Source organism: Halichoeres trimaculatus, unplaced genomic scaffold, assembly GCF_033239565.1.
Source record: "Halichoeres trimaculatus isolate MK-OKI-2021-1 unplaced genomic scaffold, fHalTri1.1 fHalTri1_scaffold_20, whole genome shotgun sequence".
Taxonomy (NCBI): Eukaryota; Metazoa; Chordata; class Actinopteri; order Labriformes; family Labridae; genus Halichoeres; species Halichoeres trimaculatus.
This window is the reverse complement of record NW_027437198.1, coordinates 6,582,274-6,602,551: the sequence shown is the minus strand read 5'-3', so window position 1 is coordinate 6,602,551 and position 20,278 is coordinate 6,582,274. Positions and strand designations below refer to the sequence as shown.

Genomic DNA, 20,278 nt, shown 5'->3' with positions numbered 1-20,278 from the left:
AAAAATAAATAAATAAATAAATAAATAAATAAATAAATAAATAAATAAATAATAATAATAATAATAATAATAATAATAATAATAATAATAATAATAATAATAATAATAATAATAATAATAAATTAAAAAAATAAATAAAATGAAATAAAATAAAATAAAAAATAAAATAAAATAAAATTTTAAGTAAACCCAAAATGCGACAACATATCGAATTCTGGGTTGGTTATTACATTTTGGGTTTATTAATTTTTTTTTCAAATTACTTTTTGAGCCGTTGTTAAATTTCAGTTCATTGTTATGTTTGGGGCTCTAACATGCCTTTACCTGTGTAATTTTTAAAAAGTTTCAGAGAAGGATAATTGTATTTTTCAGAACATTTGGTGAATACATTTATTCAGGAGAGAAGAAGTCCTTAAGTTTCAACGCAACTAATTTTTGAAGTATCTGGAAAAGATGTCATTGCAACAAAGACAAGAAATACAAAGAGTTGCTGCGTTCTGATTTGAGGACAACAGAAAAAATGTCAGAAACATCCTAAAATATTCAATCAGTAGTGCTTGATAATTTTCTTTTATGAGGTAAAAGACCAAGGATTTTGTTCTCTAATGACCTGAAACAGTATCAGTCTGATCATCAGTGTAAGTGACTGAATTTTGGCACAAGTAGTTCACACGTTAGTGGTGAGTTTGCTTTTAGTTGTTTGAAGACTTTAAAGTGAAACATATCACCGTATATGCATCTCTGCTCTATAAATCTTAGCTTTGTCCGGAAAATAACTGAAATGACTCATCACAGAAAAAAATAAAGCCAATAAATGCATGACAGCAGAGGAACAGCCAGTCACAGATTTCACCCTCACACACATTTTGGGACAGGAACACTCCCCCCATCCTCTCCTTTCACACACTTAAACGCATAAATACATGCAAAGTGAGCTGCCATGCAGGCCGTGGGCAATAAGAAGGCGTATCATATGGAGAGGCAGCTGAGGATGTGAGGCTAATCTGACAGGTGCAGCCTGGGAGAGTGACAGCATGGGAAGAGGGGGAGGGGTCACAGCTCGTAACAGGATGATTGAGGAGATTAATGGGTCCTTCTCTTTACCAGCTGACAGGCCCGGGCAGTACTTCATCAATACACTTTTTTTTTTTCTATCATCTTTGTTATCAGCAGTGAGGGACTGTGTGCAAAAAAGGGCCATTGTTACACACCCAGACAGAGCTAATCACCGTAAGTGGATTTGGAGGAACATCTTATTTAAATACCTTCCAAGTGGAGGTCGGTGGAGTGTTTCAGATCAGTTGATAAGATAAATCAGGCTCATTCTGTGATGTTTTAGTGTGTAACAGACAAATAATTTAGACCTGTCAAATAACTGTTCAAGAAATCTGAATGAAACACGTCCAGATATGAGACTGAGGTGTTTTAGCTCTGTAGCTGTTAGAGTTAAGTAGGAGATAAGTGGATCAATACCACTGCCTTGTTGTTGTGGTTAGTAGGGCAGTGTAACTAAAAGACAGTTAGTTTAAGCTAGCATGAAGACTGTAAACAAGGGAAATCAGCCAGCTGGCTTTCCAAGTGTAACATAACCAATCTTCTACCTCCAAGGCCTCAAACTTATGAATCCAATAGCGATGTTAGGTGTTTTGTGCCAGAATATTTCAGGTGTTTTACTTGTTTTTTCCATACTCTGAATTTTTATAATCTCTGTGTTGGAGTAGGGATGTTTATCCACAGCATGAAGCATGTTAACACTCATAACCACGGTGCTGTCACACATGGAGAACCTCTTCTTATTAATAGAGGATGAGAAGGTAGCTCTGTATCCGTACTATCATGTTTGGAGCTCAGTTTCTGACTAATATAGCTTACAGACAGGCTGTGGACTAATTTTGGCTCTGTCTGCTGACTTATTGTCCTTAAATGAGAAGTGCACATGATCTGCCGGTGTCGTGTTTACAGGAACAACAGCGTCACCGGCCCTGTCTGTCACATTTCCTTTTGGATTAAATATGTTTCAGTGCTGGAATAGGCTCTATGAAGGAACTCATGGAGGGACAATCTTTAAATTTGTTCTTAGGATTTGCTTTGACTCACAAATGAAGTAATTTGGTAGTGAAAGATCAGAGGTCATCATCAAAGTTTTGTCTGATATTTTATGGAAGTTATTTAACTATCCAAAACAAGTGTCCAACTGGTTGAAATGGATATTTTGTAGTTTCCACCAAATGGGTTCGAAATACGGTGTGTGAGGAAGACAGGGAGGAGGATGATTCTGTATCCCTACTGTGTGCACACACACATCCACAAATAAAGCAATTTTATGAGACTTCAGGGGCTCTGTACGAAACATTACTGTTACAGTGGCATCAGAAAGACCTATGGACATTTTTGTATGTGTCTTACTTTTCTTTTTATCACAACATCTGAAGAATGCCTGAAGAGATCAGCTTTAAGTTGGAATCAAAACTCAATTCAGGCTCAAGGCTGAACTAATTAGATCGTGGTTGTCAATTTTTTGGGGTCATGTGAACTATGGGTCATCAAGAACAGGGGTCTTCAACCTGTCCTATTAAGGAGCTAATTTCTCCCCGTATCCCATTAAGGAAAGTAGACTGGGGCCAAAAAAAACAAAACAGCTTTAAAAGTTTTATAAGTTTTGTTCTTTTTTTATTTTCCCCTGTTAAAACAAAGGAAAACCCAAGCATTGCATGCATGTGTGGGCCTACTTTAAAATGAATTTAACTTTGAACTATGAACTATGTATGCCTATTTGAATCTCTTTCATACTTGTGGAAAATTAATGAAATAACTACTGATCTCAGTTTTCCCAAGCAGTTCAACAATCCATCTCTTTCATTCTTCCTCAGTTTGGTACTTAGCAAATGTTAAGAACCAAGTTGCTTGGCGCCGCCCTGTCGGCTTCGGCTGCCTTTTGCAGCAGCTCTCTTTTCTTTGTCTGTTTCTTGTAATTTTTTTGTCGCTTTTTCGTCGTCTTTGATTTGGAGGGGATAATTACTTTGTATGGCTCATTTGTTGGTCATGGACACCAAACTTTTTGTGTCTTAAGAGATATTTTTACTCCTTTTTCTCCTGTGTTTGTCTGGAAATCCTACATGTAACCTTAACTGCATTGTTTACATGTGAACTCAGCTGTTTACAGCCTGTAGCATGTCAGTGCTAACTGGTGTAAGGCCTGATGTTCCCCACAAGGTGAGGAGAAGGAGGCAAGGACGACGTGCTGGTTCTCAGGTGTGAGCTAAGAAGTGACGACATCAACCTGTCCTTCCATCCATCGTTATTGGGAAAGTAAGAGCTATCTCCAATAAGACGGACAAGCAAGCTGTGCTAACCCACTAACAGAAGGAATACCAGAGGGCAGAGTAGCATCATGCTATCCACAGACATGGCTAACGGAGCTAAAATCAGACACCAACGCCATTTTGGAAGAGCTTCACCTGCTGTGAGCAGACAGAATCCAGGAGACAGAGACTGAACAGATTGCTGAAGAAGCTCAGTCCTGGACCCTGTGGCAGTGGAGGCTGGCTGAACTGGACAATGATGGACAAGCTGTCACCATCTATTTTCTTGTGGACCTTTTTTTGCACTTTCTATACACTTTCTTACTCTTGTTTTCTTGATTGCTGCTGTGATTTTAATTTTGTTGTTATTGTTACAGTAACAGTAAAGTTCTATTCTATTCTATTCTATTCTATTCTATTCTATTCTATTCTATTCTTCTTCTGAAATGCATCTGATGTCAGGGAAGTGGGACACACTGACTTTAAGGCTGTAATATTCATGTATTTGTCTGTCCTCCTCTCAGAAGTGTGTGCCTCCCATATTGTTGTGTCTCCTGCCTTCACATTCCCTCTGTCGTCTGTCTCATCCTTCCTGTCATTTCGTGTCCCTGAGGTTGCCTCACGCAGTGTAAAGACCTCTGCCGGGCCCGGAACAATGAAGCACAGGATAGCCAGCAGGGTGGACGACACGCAGCCCGCACACTGCATCTGTTTCCAGAGACATGCATCAGGATGGGAGCCCATGACCTCACAGGATGTGTTCACTATGACAGGATGCAGGTGTCCAGAATGAGCAGGAAGAGAGTCTTATTTTAAAGACTATTTTGTTTTCAGACGTGCATCCCCTTTTTAATAGACTACAACCTGTCGTACAGGAGGTGAGGATGTCATGTGGAGTATCTGGAAAAGGAGCCTCTGATGTGGTATATTATTACTTCATGTTATGTTTTCTTAAAGCTATTTTTCCAGGCTATTTTAAGCCCTTTTTTAATTTGGTCTCTTTTACATCAAGAGATATGGTCGCATTTGCTCGCTCAGGAAGATCTGTGCTGTAGTGAAGATAATATGCTTAGATTAACCCGACCTCACCTGTCCACCGCCGTGATTTAAACCCTTCGGCTGTCACAGGTCGCTCTGAACACTGAAAACCCACAACCTTTCAGAATACTACAACCACTCAGAAGAAGCAGCTACATAAAGGTCATGTGACTTTGTGAGGTCACTCATGAATTAGTCACATGCAGATTAGTATTTTCTGTATCTGGAGGCAGGAAACATGCACAGAGGCATGGGCATGTTTTATGGTCTCCCACTAACAGAAGCCTTGTCACATCAGAGACCTGCAGATGGACCGTAACACAGTTGTTTTCATTCAGTGAGTCTTTGAGACCTTAACCTCAGCTCCTCGGGTTTCTCTGCGGCTCTAAACATGACTTAACCCCTGAGGGGTCAGGGTGAGGTCAGTGGAATAAAGGCAGCGCCAGGATTTACCTTCCTCCTCTATCATCAGGTCTGTTCACATGCTGAAGGTGATGTTTCTACACTCAAAAAAGGAACATTGGTGTTTGTTCAATCAGCATAAATAAAACTTGTAGCTTCTACTAGATTATTTCATGTTCAGTGGTTAAACATGATTAAATCATGTTGTTTCAGCATGATGTGCAAAATTGTTAAAACAACAAAATCACTTTATGTTAACTCAACCTAATTTGTTTAAGTAGGAATCCCATCTGCAACACCTCTCCAGAGCAGGAGGTGGCAGTAATGTGCGATAGGCCTTATTCATCAGAGAGCAGAGCTTAAGGATAACACTGTAAAAAAAAGTTTGTCAATCAGTTGAAGTGATCTCTTAAGAAATTTGAGTAAAATCTACTATGTGTATTTGCGTTACAACAACGAATGTTATTAATTTGAAATAACTTAAAGATAACATGTACATTAAGATCAAATAAAATATCTAGATCTAGATAAAGATATTACGTGCAACTGCTAAAATTAATAAAATTGGGTAAATTCAACAAAACATTTTTTTCAGTGAACTAATAAAAAGAAGTAGTTGGACCAACTTAAATGAATTGATTCAATCGGTAACACCTAAATTAATGAAGTTCTTTGAAATGAAATTAACAAGTTCAATTAACACAACTTAATAAGTCAAATAAATTAAATATTTTAATTCTTCTCAAATCAATATTTTGCATTAATCCAACATAAAATTTTAAGTTGTTTCAACTTAATAATCTGCAAAACCCAAAAGGAAAAACCATGGGTGAGGAGGGAACACTGTGGATATGAGACCCTGATGCACATTAAGATACCACGCAGGAACAGTGTGTCTGTGCTCCATTGCATGGACCAGCTGCCTGTCTGTGGTCCACTGCGCTAGCTAGCTGTCTGTCTGGCTGGCTGGCTGTCTGTCTGTGCTCCACAGTACAGGCTGCTTGGCTGTGCCCCATGGCATTGGCTACTTGGCTGTGCTCCACGGCATAGGCTGCTTGTCCTGGCTGCCTGGCCATCTGTGCTCCATGACATGGGCTGCTTGTCCTGGCTGCACGGCCGTCTGTGCTCCACTACACTGAGGGCTCCAATTAAAATACTCTCTCAGTAATGGTAATTTGAATATAACTGAAGACAAAACCCAGTTTGTCATTTCTGACCATAATTTTAGCCCATCAACACGTCATTTATTAACATATCAAATATTCAACATGCTTCAAGGTACACGGTCCATGCCATGTGGAGCACGGAAAACATCTTACATTAACATCTTACTGTACAGTTGAGTCTAATATCCACTGCACTCCCTCCTCACTCACGGTTTGAAATGAGTCAATTCAATAACTCAATATAATTTAGTTTGATGAACATGGATTTAGTTGTGATCTCTTAAGAAATTTGAGTAAAATCTACTATGTGTATTTGCGTTACAACAACGAATGTTATTAATTTGAAATAACTTAAAGATCACATGTACATTAAGATTAAATAAATTATCTAGATCTAGATAAAGATATTGCGTGCAACTGCTAAAATTAATAAAATTGGGTAAATTCAACAAAACATTTTTTTCAGTGTATGAGCAGAGTATGTGTTTCCTGTTTTAATCTGTAGTTCTTGCTCCCTGTGTCTGGTTTAGTTTTACCTTAAACCATGTGTGTCCTTCCTATTGGAGTGAACCCATCAGTTTCACCTGTGTCTTGTTGTCTTTACCATAAGTTTGTAAATAATTCCTCAGTGTGTTTCCTTTGGTCTTCAGTGGTTTTTGAAGTAAGTGTTTTTGGATATTTGTGAAATAAATATTCTAAGTTTTCTGCACTTATCCTCTTTCTTTGGTCATTGCCTCCAAACTTGATAACATCTTGTGTTGTACTGACCTGAAAAAAATCTGCTGAAATGTTTTGGTCTTCCATTAGCATACTGGTACTTGTATTATCCACGCTGATTACAAAACAAGCTTAAATTATTACCAAAGCTTATTAAAAGTCCACCAGGAGGATGATTATTTCTCTTCAATACTCTGAGAAGTCAGAAACTTCTGATGCGGTGTAGGAGTCAGAGAATCAACAAACAGCAACCAAAAAAAACAAAAAAAACAACTGTATTTACATTCTCCACACAGTGAGTGATTTATCTGACAGATGAAGGACCAAAAAAATTGAGTCTGTCAGTTTTTTGTTTTCATATGTGTAGGGAATTTGACAGCTGAAGGAACAAAAATGTTTCTCTCCAACTGTTATGGTCATTTTTAGAGTTGGGATCAGAGCTAACCTCCATGTTCTTCTGTGGTGTAAAACATCTGAACTTGAGGTGAGAGGACTTTTTATGTTTTTCATGTCAAACTGTAAATATTCACCTCCTTAGTAATGATCTTCTAGAATTCAAACACAAAACACAACAACTGTTACCCTTAAAAAGTGTGAAGGGAAAGCTGTAGTTCAGATTGTTATTGGTTAGCTAGTTGTTACATGGTTGTTCGCCTTGATTCTGCCAAGAAATAGTGGCTGGGGTCGGTCATCACTAGGAATGGGTATAGAATTCTTTCAGAAGTACCGAGTACCGACTCACATAAGATCAAAGGGTACCATGTTTAGGTACCTAAAAGCTATCTTGCAACTGCAAGGAAGTGGAAGAGTAGGCGATTTTCCGTGCTGTACATGAACACAGCATTAAAAGAATAAATATAGTAAATCAAAAAGAGTTTAGATTTGATTATTAAACAAATTGATATTTTTTACCATATAAACATACAAAACCAGTACAAAAAGTAAGTAAGTATTTAGTAAGCTGATCTAAATATGTTTTTCCTGTCTATGTTCCATACTTATTCTGTGTTAAGATGCGTTAAGTTGTGTATTTGTCAACTTTAACACAATTCAACTTTCAAATTTAGTACTGACTTCTTGCCTTTTTTTCTTTTTTTTTTTTTTTTTTTTTTGAAACATAATTTTCCCATTAAAGCAAAATTAAGTCAAACAACCCCACATTGTGTGACAACAAATGATTTATAATTTTTTATTTTCATTTAAAAAAAAAAAAGGATTCAATTGTACGGCTTAGGCTTCAATTTAATGTAGGAATGATTATTAAAAGATTTTTTGATGATGAGCAATTTACATTAGAGTAAAAAATGTGACAACCAACCCTATTCTCCCCTATACATGTATGTCTGTACACATATTGTATATGTATTTAATCACATATTACAAAAAAAAAAAAAAAAAAAAAAAAAAAAAAAAAACAGTGTTAAGATGGCATGAATGCCAAAGTTGGAGTATTTATTTTGTTATTTATTCCTTTTTGGTACTCAGATACAGAAGTTAGCACAGGGAGTGTGATAATACAACAAAAACAATAACCTCACTCATTAAGCAGCTTTAAAAAAAAGAGTTTATAAAAAGAAAAGAAGAAAATCAAAAAGGGACAGTGGAACAAGGACAAAACATTCTCATCAAGCCTCAGAAGTAGAAACAGTCAGTATATATATATATATATATATATATATATATATATATATATATATATATATATATATATATATATATATATATATATATATATATATATATATATATATATATATATATATATAAAGACAGAGAGAGAGAGAAAATAGTTAGAGTAAAATAATCATTGCACTTATTTTTATACTAACCAAACAGATAGTAAATGGGACACCAGCTTAATAATACCCAATGGCAGTCCGGCCTTTGTAAATGTGTTAAGAGAAATCTTCATTGGAGATGATTGATAGCTGATGATTTTGGTCTTAAAACAACCGTAACAAGAATTAAAGAGACTATGGCTGAATTATATAAAAATCTACATTTCTCTCCTTCTGTTTCATCCACTTCCTCTCAGTCCAGGCTCCAACCTCTGGAGGGCCTGAGTTACCTCCACCCTCCTGCACAATTATCAAACCAAGTGGAAGCTCCTCTGTCTGGCATGAGGCAGAGTTTGAGTCAGAGCAGGAGAAGGGAGCAGGGGAGAAGCTTTGCCACCCAATCTGACTCCAGACCCCTTCTCTGTGTTTGAGTTGGGAAAAATTGGGGGCATGGATTCTGAGAGGGGAGATTATTGGATGAGATCACGCCTTCAGAGGTCGTGCAGTAGCCATGACTTGACTCTAACTCAATCTGCCTACAATGCTCAGACGTACAGCACACCCCCTGTGTGGAATCAGACACCACACAGACGGATAATCCCTCTGAAAGTCTGTCATTCGATGTCTACGGCCAAATAACAAGCACAAATAAGCATGTATGTGTTGCACATATGTACTAACATACACATGCATGCACAGCACACACACATATACACACACAGGCCTGGAGGATTTGCATTCACAGCATGCAACTGTTTTCGGGGTTTGGGGAGAGTAAAGGATTACTGATTTAGTAGGACACTGACCAGATGTAGCCACACGCCACACACAGGGTGCTTAAATTGAATCATTTCAACACTTCACTGCAGTTTAGTCCAGCGGTATGGACATTAATAGAAGCGGAAACCTTTGGCATTGAGTGCTTTCACTTTCCTCCATCAGTAATGGCCTTGCTAATGTTTCTCTCTGAGGCCTTTTCGTTCATGTTCAATATAGTAAAAGACCATCAATCCATCCACACGATGACTGATGGATTCTTAGTATCAACGAGTCAAAATTGAGATCTGATCTCTCTGTTGTCCTCTTGATGTTCATCTCTTTGTCTCATCTCTTCAGTTTCTCAGTATCTCAAACATCTCCCATTCTGCCCCTTCTGCCTTTTTCTGCACTCACACCACGTCCTCGCCTGATTCTAGGTTTGATTCTGGGAATTAAACCACACAGATGCAGTAGCTCTTTGATATTAAAGTGATTCTTCGGACAGGACTGAATCTAACAGCTCAGTGCAGGTGAAGTTCAGCTCCTTCTTGGCTCTGAGCGTGCTTTTTGTGCATCTCTCTGTTTATGTAAGCTTGAGCATTTAAATGGAGCTGGCAGGACCAGAGAGCAGGACCAGACCCAGGAAGGAAGGAGCTCCACTCAAATTAATCTCCACTGCATGGCCCAGTAAAGGAGCAGGGCCATTTTTGGGAGCAAGGAGCCATCTCCTAGGTGAGCACCATGGCAACAGCCAACATGGGCCCCGGCTTTCAGAGCTGTCCTTTTCAAGCGCCCGATCAAAAGTGGCAGGCCAGGTTTTTTTGTTATGTGGCGTCTCTTACCCACACTGCCTCTTCTTTTCTCTCCCTGCATGACATGGTCCTGGCCTTGTTCACGGGAGGCTGTGAGAAGACTGCAGAGGGCGAGTGTCTGTGGGAAAATGTTGCCAGACAACACAGGGGTATGTGACGGTGAGGGCAAGCTAATATGGTCTGGGACAAAAAGGGAATACACGACTCGTAGTTATTCAGAGCTTCATTCCTGTCATTTGATTCCAACGTTGCATCAGACTTATAAAAACAGCAGATTTGATGCTCGTCTTTTTTAAGCCCTTACAGCTTTTCATTCATATTAGGCACAAAACACAAAGAGTCTTACTTATATCACCTCTACATGCTTGTATTTGTTTTCAGCGCAGGTACTTTTTGTTCTCATGTGCTGTCCTGAATTCTACAACTACAGAAAGAGCTTCCAATTAATGAGCACATTAGTTTGTTTTTATCAGAGGATAAAGAAAACAGAGGTGGAGAGCATTGCCTGTTTCTGCAGTGCCACCATGAGGTTGTTAACTGAATTTTCTTTTTTATTTTACCAAAGTACTCAAAATCCACCCCATGTTTTATGAAGTGTTGTGAAAACTGGTGGAATTCTTTAATGTCAACCTTAGCTTCTTTAGAAGAAACCTCATCCAAAAAATTCACATCAGATCTACCAGTAATGTGTTTTTTGGTGTCAAAATGCAAAACTCTAGCTAAACCATTACTGGAATCAAACTATATAATTGGCACGAGAATCTATCATCAACCTTCCTACTCTGTTTTTTGTTCGTGAAAGGTTATGTCTAAACAAGTTTAATCCCACTGAGAGCAAAAGCTGCTGGAGTTTTAATTAATCAATTAATTAATTTATTTATTTATTTATTTATTAACTTCTGGATTCTGTTTTGATTGAATTGATCGATTGATTGAAAATGTTTATTTTGAAAAATGAAAAAGAAAATAATAAGCAAGAAAAAAAAACTTGTTGGAAGTAAGTTGGAACATAGAAACTTTGCAATTTTACAAATAACGTAAGATGTAAACCAAAAAAAAAGTTCAATCACCAATCTAACTTCTTTTACATTTTGAAAAAGGGGTGAAAAGAAGTAAAACTTATTATTTATCACCCCTTCTCCATTGTAAATGAGTATAAAAAAAAAAAAACATTCAGCTAAACTATGCCATATATATTTTACTTAAGACACATATCCATAATATAATATAATAAAATATAATATAATATAATATGATATAATATAATATAATATGATGTAATATAATATAATATAATATAATATAATATAATATAATATAATATAATATAATATAATATAATATAATATAATATAATATAATATAATATAACTAACAATCAAAATCTCAGACTTCCCTGCCATCACACAATGATTATCAAGTCCCATCTTCAACCGTATAAATTGTGAGAACCCCTTCCTTATATTTCTTTTTAAAATTGAAAATGTTCAGGCACTGTTTGAGCTCTGCAGAAAGACTGTTACAAAGTGTAACCCCACAAATTGAAAGTGAAAATGTCCTGATCGTTGTCCTAACAGGAAGTGACTTCAGATTAGACTCTCTACTCAGATTGAGACCCCCATCAGGTCCCCTAAACTGTTTTTTGAATATTGGGAGGTAGTAAACGGTACTTTGCTTTGAACATGAATGGTGTAGTTGAAGTGTTGGTTTGACTTTGGGTAGCTAATTTAAGTTTAAAATGAGAGAGTATTAAAAAACATAAAAAAACAAACAAACAAATAAATAATTAGATAAATAAATAAATAAATATTAATAATATGAAGAATAAAATCATACGTATTATCTACTAGAGAGGTCAAAGGAGTGAAATACATGCAGTTATTTTGCAGGGAAGATTTGGGGTTAGATGGTAAATGCTCAGATATCAGGTCGTCCAGCTGGGGGCACTGCAGTACAAACATCACTCCTTTAACCCTGACCAAAACACACATTTGAGTTAGTAAAATATCTAAATTCTCCCAGGTTGGTAGAACAGTCTTGTGTAGATTCAATGCAGAAATTTTGACAAGTTTTCTTTAGTGGTAACGTTTGTCTCATCATCCCTCCTCCGTTCTGATGTTCAGGTAAAGGATGCCGCGTCATTGGTTAACAGAGCTTTTACTCAGTCATCTCTTTTGTCTTAAAATAGCTTCTTGAATGTGAACCTTTTACAAAAATATAAACACAGATTGAAAAAAACACAGAAAGCATGTTTGGTTTCAAAACATAGAATTTTTTTTTTTTTTTTTTAATTTTCTAGTTTAACCCATCTTCTTTTTGCAATAATAAAAAACTTCAAAAGCCTCTCTTTAAAAAATACTTCCATGGTTTGGATGTAAGTTTTAAGTGTTGGTTGCAATTTTTCTCTTTACATGGTTTCTTGATAATTGTTTTATGTCTGACAACTAAATAAAAAATACAGACGTACTGATGGTCTCACCCTTTACTGCTGTATATCTCGTCTTTATTTTTCCCATAATCTTTGAAATTAAATGTAAAGTTATTTTCAAATTCTTAGAAGATAAAATTCTCCAGCTTCCTCTCACACTTTCTTAAGAGCCCTGAATACAAAAAATCACACATGAAAGCAGACGTGTGGTATTAGGTTTATTACATTTACAGAACAGTGATTACCTGGAGTGTTACAAGGTGCATGTCATACAGTAGTTACTTAAAAGAGCATCGCTCAAAGGTGATTAGAAGGTAAGCTCACGTCACAGAACACATGCTGAATAATTCACTGCATCTCTAACCGAGCACACACAGGAGGAGTCTCCCTGTTTATGTTATGAGAGAGCCACCTTGTGGATAAATAAAGAAGTCACAGACATGGATGAGAAGCTTCGACTATGAGGTTAGACAGATATTATTAAAAGACAGAATTATAATAACACTAAAAAGGAGTGCATACTGAACATTTTATTCCCTGTATTCACGTTTTATGTTCCTGTGAATCTCAAACTGTCCGAAACTAAGACCTGACTTGTTCTCACTGACTTCCTCTCCTCTAACGTGAGCCCATAAGCCGCTGCAGCCAGCTGAGATGACGTGACACTTTCTGGAAGATGTACCCTTTGGTGCAGTCGCCCCCTGGTGGCTGACTGACCACCCCTGTGAGGAAGAATACCTCTCTGTGCAGGGTGAGCAGGGGACTTCCAGAGCCCATGGCGCAGTCAGCATTGGTCCTTGGAGCGGTGCAGCCCATCTTATTGGTGATCAGGTTGGGGTGAGCCTCCAGACACTGAGGAAGGGTCTTATACTCCAGATGGTTCAGAGTAAGAGGGCCCTGGAAGGCGGACGACCCCTGTGGTTCTTTCCATCCCGTGATGATGGCTGTGCTGTCTCCAGACATCAGGATGTTGTCAGCAAAGTCTCTCTCTGGTAAACATGCAGTGATCACATCTTTCTTGAACTGAATGCGGTCGCGGAGCTCGATCACAGCCAGGTCGTTCTCAGGGCGGCCCTCCACGTAGCCTCGGTGGACATGAATCAGATGTACGTACAGCGTCTGCTCTCCAGTTTCAGTGTCGACACTGCGCTTTCCTGAGGACATGCAGGTAAGACGAGACATTCAGAGTGATGGTGGGAGGAAGGTGACGCACACAGACTGATGAGGAGAGCTAGAAAGATGACTAACAGTCACCAAGCATCCTTTCTGATGCTGAACATACAGTCAAATCTTTCAGTTAACATTTTTAAATCAGAGGATTTGGCATTATTAAAGAATTTCTTGGAATTTTTAAGTTTGATAAACATAATAACTGTGGAGAGGGTTTAAAATTTGACCTTTAATGTGAAACTTTCAAGAATCAAATAGTATTTCCTGCACTCCTTGCTTTTGGTCATTAACGAACCATTTCCATTTCATTTCAAATAATTGTTAAGACTGCTTTAAATGAACAACGATAATGACTTTCTCTGTGAACTCACCAACAGCCACCTGGAAGGATTTGTATTTGTTGGCACACTGGGCTGAAGTCAGGACCAGGTTCTCCTTCAGGATGACTCCACTGCAGAAACCTGCAGACTCAGGGCTCTTCAGAAGAGCCTGGAAATAAGCAATGAACCCTCCTTAAAACTCCCAATCACAGCCACGAAGGACAGTTCATTTCAGTGGGATGTGTTATGAGAGACAGAATAAAAAGGTGTGTGAGTGAGTGTGTGTACCTGCCAGGGACACTCTCCATAACCACAGGCAAGTCCTTCAAAGTTGCTGCGAACGTTGCTGGCCAGTCTGTCATTCCAGCGACTCAGACTGTTTACTTTACCACAGGGGTTGGGCACTGAGGGAGCAATGTGAGACGGGTTGAAATACTTAGTATCATTGCATTATTTCTTGTTAAAGTGCAGCTGATGGCACAGTTGGCTGTTTGTTTGTTCCTCAAAATATTAAAGTGATAAGTTCAGTGTTTCTGAATTGGGGTTTTTATGAGATACTCAAAAAAGTAAAAGTTTCACTCTTAGAGGATACAACTCAGCTCAACTTCTCTGCTGAGAAATGGGGCAGAGAATTAGCACAGCTTTATTATTAGCTTCTGTGCTCATCCTCTGTGTGTGGTTGCTGAACAGAGAGACGAAGCAGACAGGGATCCCCATGTTTTGTTTTGTTTTATTTAAGCTAATTGTTTTAATTGCTTTTCATGCCTTTAATCAGACAGGAGAGGACGGTGGATAAAGTGAGTGATGAATGACATGGGGTAAACAGGCCTCAGGCTGGACTACAACCTAGGCTATCTGCTCCGTACTGAATTAGGTGCTTTTATAGGTAAAGATGAATTCTGTCTGCAGTACTGCTTCACGTAAAATCAAATACATCCTTGTGACTGTGAGAGAGTGGAAGAGTAGATGATGTTATGTGCTGGGCATGAGCACAGCATTGAAAGTTTACGTATTGAAAAACAAATATTTTACATTGACAAATTTTAAGATTTTATTATTAAACAAAATCATACATATAACCACATGAACAAACAAAAATTCCAAGTATTGGTACAGTTGAGTACCGATACTGATTGCCAGGTACCGGGCATTGGTACTGTATGGTTTAGAATGTGACGGGTACCCACCCTTACATAGACCCCCTAAGCCATCTGCGCCCACAGGATCCCCATGTGTTTTTTAAAAGAGACTTAACGTCTAAGTTAATTTGAGTCAGTGCTCAAAGTCTGTGTTATTTGTGTTGAGTAGCTGTTTTTTGTCTGGCTTAGTCTGAGGTTTTTTTCAAATTCCCCAACAACATACCACATGTAAATTTACTAGGCACTGAATACTGCCTACTGGTTTTGTCTCTAGTAAGGAGTCTGACTGTTCTGTAGGGCCTGTTCTTTTTTACACTCTGCTGGTTTTCAGGTTTTTTGTTTTTTTTACTTTATTTTAAATGTACAAAACAAACCGTGGGTATATCTCAGTATTTAGTTACTAATGCAAAGACATTGCCAGATTAAAAAAAAAAACCTGAACAGACTGACTTTTATTTTTACAGCTCATAGAAAACTGCTTCCATGTAATCAATTTATGGTTTCAAAAAGTCTAATAAGTGGTTTGTACGCACTAAAATGAATTTTGTACAAGTAAACACTTGTGAGATGGTTATCTCCTCTATTACGAGAGGAAGTGAGAAGAATGATCAGTGTTTCTTTCACATCATTTCACTTCTTTCTCATGGATCGTCTAACATTACTGTTGTTATACAGCAGCTGTAATGCTGGCTTATGGTCTGGTTAATTCCATGGACATCACCTGTCTGTTTCCGAAACAGGTTTTGGAAGCAGATCAGCTATCGCTGCCATGTTGGACGTGATGTGAGCTTCCAGTACAGCTACAGGGCGCCAGTTACATTAGCTGAGCTGTGCTTCTGATTGGGTGAGCTCATGATCTTAATATCCTCTGAACCGCCAAGTTAGAAAAAATAATCACCCCTGTTCAGTGTGTGCCGATAGTAAAATTAGTGATTCAGACAGGAAACGTTTTTTGAATCAGGCTGTGAATAAGTTAATTTCTGCTGTGAAAACAGCTTTTTTTGGCTTGGTGTGTATGTGACCTCCAGCACTTCCGGAGCCAGCCTCAAGTGGACGCTTAAAAAACAGCAGACTTTAGCACTTCTGCATCGTCTCATATTCTTAGACCAGAGGTTCTGGCTTGGGTAATTCAACTAAACTTGAGTTTTATCCGCAATATACAGAAAAAGAAGACAAACAGAATTAAGGCTGTGCATTGTGGGAAACAGTATGCCAGGTAGACTGCTAGTACAGTAGGCAAATTTGAAAACAGCCTGACTCTCTGCTCTGCTTTCTATACAGCGTTGGGACATTTAAACTGAAAATTAGTATTTTCACTTGCAAAGAAATTTATGCTTAACTTGAAGCTCATCTTTAGTGAATGTTATTTTATGAAGTCATTTCTTTTTTAAAAATAAAAATCAAGCTTATGCCCCAGTTAAAACGACTTGAATTGGTTCGAGCTGAGTTGCTGACAGTAGGTCTTTGTCTGTATAGATAGGGGAGTTAGATTGAGAAATACCATTTTTAACTTCAACCTTTGAGGTATGTTTGTATAAAAAAAAACCAGACAAACTGTACATTTGTAGAAAAAAATCACCTGTTTTGGTGTTGTTAATTGAAAACAGATGTAGCGAGCATACCTGCAGGCTCACACTTGTTCCTGTCTGTGCGGCTTAGCTTCCATCCACGGGCACAGGAGCACTCGTAGGACGTGTAGCCTGGTTTACAGAACTGATAGCAGCCCTCGTCCTTCTTCAACGAGCACACAGTCTGATCTGGAGTGGGGAAAACACAAGAGGTGTCTCTCAGTGCTCACTCAAGGAGTTCGCTTTGATGATCACACACAATTGGCTGGCGTCACCTCCTCACCTTTTTCACAGTGGACTCCAGAAAAGCCCGACTTGCAGACGCAGTCATAGCCTCCAACACTGTCTGAGCACAAGGCTCCGTTCTTGCAGGGCTTCTCTGCACACTGGTCTCCATCTAAACACAGAGAGCATGTCTCCAAGGGAATCTAATGTATTGGTAATGACTGAGCAGTGATGGGAAATCATTTCAACACAGCACTTACCGACGTAGACAGACCAGAAGATATCCTGCAAGAGAAAACATGGGGGATAAGTGTGTGGTTCAAGCATGAGTGTTTGAAGTGTTTTCATGAAGCAGAGAGGGTTTGTAGTAAAAGAGGGAAAATGTGTTGCTCACCGTGCGGTACGAGTCCTTGAAGACACTCCGGGCTTGCTCGTAGGTGCAGACCTTCTCCATGCAGAGCTGCTCCAGGGTGGCAGGGTTACTGCCGTCAACATTTCTCTTCTGCCGGGAGATCAGGGAACTGGCCTGCTCCTTATCCAAGAACACTGTATCTAAAAGAGCCAAGAGAAAAAAATCTGACATGCAGTTGTATTTTAACCAATAACTGTCCCAAGCAAGATAAAGGAGACAGATGAAGTAAGGAGAATTTTGTAGAGGAAAACTAAACTGGCAAATGAAAAAAAAAGACGTGTCACCTTCTGATTTTGATCTTCAGATTTACGTTAAAAAAACACGACCACAACTCAAAATTGTTTTGTGTATTGTTGAAGAAGTGCTTCTCCTGACCTGCTGTGTGTCTCTGCTCCACCCTCCATCACAGCCTCTACACTGATAACTCTTCACAGATTTAGGCTTTTGGGGATATTATTGATTGAAAGATGAGAACGAAAAATACATTTTGATTTATGTGATATTTTTTTGTTATCGACAATAGAAAATATTATTTTTTATCCTAATGGGACATCTCCTAGTACAGGGGTCTGCAACCTTTACTTTCAAAAGGGCAATTTTGCCTCAGCTCACCTGGATGAAAGTCATTCAAGAGCCGCAAAATATACTTCATCTTCACAATAAAGACAAAAAAGTGTTTAACATTCTAGGCAAAGTAAAAATCTAGTGAATAATTATCTAAACATAATAAAAAAAGAAAAAAGAAAAATTGAAATTACAAGATGTGCAAAAAATGTGCAAAAATTTTGAAATGTAAAAAAATGGAATCGAAAAAAAATTGCCAAACCTAAATTATGCAATTTCTAAATTTTGCTTCATTGAAAAAAAAAGTAAAACATTTCTAAAAACTGCAAAATAAGAAAAATAAAATTGGATTAAAATGTAAAAAAAAAAAATTGAAGTTAAAAAAAAAATCCCAAAATTAACAAAAAGGCAAATAGTGGAGAAGCTTTATTGCCAAAGGTTAAACATATTTTGTCCAATACAACCTTAAACTGTGAATTGTTTAGCGTCTGTGTTGTTATCATTCATACCTCTGGAAGAATTTTTTTTTTAATTGTCTATTAATTATATTTTTAAAGCTACAAGGAGCCACTGCAAAGGGTAAAAGAGCCACATGAGGCTCCAGAGCCGCAGGTTGCAGACCCCTGTCCTAGTAGAATAATAGAAGGGTAAAAAGAGGGAAAACAAAATAACTTTCAGATTCACTGCTCAGAAAAAGATCAGTAAGTTGTTGCCTTGGTTGCTTGGTTATTCTGTAAGTAAAAACAAGCTTATTTAAATCCCAGTGCCCTATGTCATCGCTCTCTCCTCTCTGGTGTTGCTTCATGCTTCAAGTTAACTCTCACCTGTCTGTGGGACCTGAAAGGCAGCCACGGCCCCAACCAGCAGACACAGCAGAGCGGCAGGTGTGCAAAAAGAGTTCATGGTGACAACAAAGTCTGATCTCAGTCAAGCTGTCGGTGCAGAAGGGCTCGCCCTGAACTCCTACAGACGGGACAACATGGTGCACAGGAAGAAGAGAAGATGTAAATGGCCGCAAAATCAATACTGTTCAGTGTTTCATGAGGTCATCTCATCATGCCTGGATGTCTTGAACATTGTGAACATAATCATTACTCCTCATTTCTAAATCTGCACTTTTTTTTTTTTTTTTTTACATACATCTATCCCCCCTTTCTATCAAATTAAAGTTGTATGGGATGATAAGGGTTGCTTCCCTGAGACAGCAAAATTACTCTTTGCCACTGTTCAATGGTGAACTTTTTAGCTGTTGCCTTCAGTGAGTCATTTTTTAAATCTGAAATCAGAAATGCTTTAAAGTATTTTTTAATAGTTGCAGATGTCACTACCATGTAAAAACCAGATTCCTTGTTTACAACATGACTTTGCATATTGATTTATAATAACTCGATAATCTATTTTTCTATTTCCTTTCTCCTTTCTGTTTTTTTCTGATTGATGAAGTCTCACCTTCCAGTCCAAATAAATCGTAACAGTCTGAGGTGAATGTGTCAAACTCGTCGTTTTTAAGCTGTTATCTTTCTTTTTATGACGACTGCTGTCCAGTAAATGACCTCATGCTGTTTATCTTCACTGATTCTTCTGTTTGCAGGTTGTTTTACCTGTTCTGCATTTTATTACAGACTGTGAAAGAACACTAAATGCTTTTCAAAGATTATATTTTCAGAGGAGTCTGCACGGAAGAGAACAGCGTTTCAGCTAGAGAGCCCAACACTACGCATTTAGCATTCAGCAGCTTTGTAGCATTAGCCAATGATGTAACAAAGCAGATAGAGAGAAAAAATAAAGTACAACACGTTCTTTGTTGTGCTGTTAAATAATAAAACAGCGTCAAATATGTTCTGTAGTGATAATGGTCCAATAATATTACAATATTCACAAACCCGTCACTGAATTTAGGGTGGGTCACACAGCTCAGCATCACAGCTTCGAGTAACGGTCAGCGACAACAATAACAACAGAAACAACATGATGCTCGGTACGTACCCCTCCAGATAGATTCGAGGAACTGGACCCAGTCTGGTCCTACAGACCCCGTTGCCTTCTCAACGGGTCGGGCCTATAGCTCCAGACTAACAGGACACGAAAATTTAAAGCCAACCTACGCACGACCTAACGTTTCATTCTGTTGATGTAATAGCGAAGAGGAGCCGCTAGAGGGAGGTGTAGGCCAAAAATGCAGAGGCGTGTGCAGAACAACTTAAACCTACAGGACCAAAGAAGGACTTTGTGTCTTTACAAGACTGCAGGTCAGATGAAAGTCGAGTTTATAGAGCCAAGCATTTAAAATTTATATGTTAAACTTCAAGGTTATAGACAGGGGAGACCAACAAAACGTCACCAATCAATATAGATTAAAATGAGACAGCACTTATTGGTAATTGAATGAAGCAATAATAGCTAAGATTAATATTCACATTAAATAGGCTACCTATACTTGATGATACATATTTAGTTAACTGTGGTAAAAGAATTGCA

At 38.1% G+C, this 20,278-nt stretch overlaps 1 protein-coding gene across 1 annotated transcript; it reads right to left on the bottom strand.

Moving 5' to 3' along the window:
* Nucleotides 1-12,612: 12,612 nt before the first annotated feature.
* On the bottom strand, nt 12,613-19,945 carry proza (protein Z, vitamin K-dependent plasma glycoprotein a). Its single transcript, XM_074697651.1, has 9 exons — nt 19,787-19,945; nt 18,625-18,763; nt 17,219-17,376; nt 17,085-17,109; nt 16,883-16,996; nt 16,654-16,788; nt 14,181-14,296; nt 13,944-14,061; nt 12,613-13,556 (listed from the first exon to the last, which is right to left on the bottom strand). Exons 2-9 carry the CDS (start codon nt 18,701-18,703, stop codon nt 13,021-13,023), a joined length of 1,281 nt encoding a protein of 426 aa, XP_074553752.1. The 5' UTR covers nt 18,704-18,763; nt 19,787-19,945; the 3' UTR covers nt 12,613-13,020.
* Nucleotides 19,946-20,278: the final 333 nt, after the last annotated feature.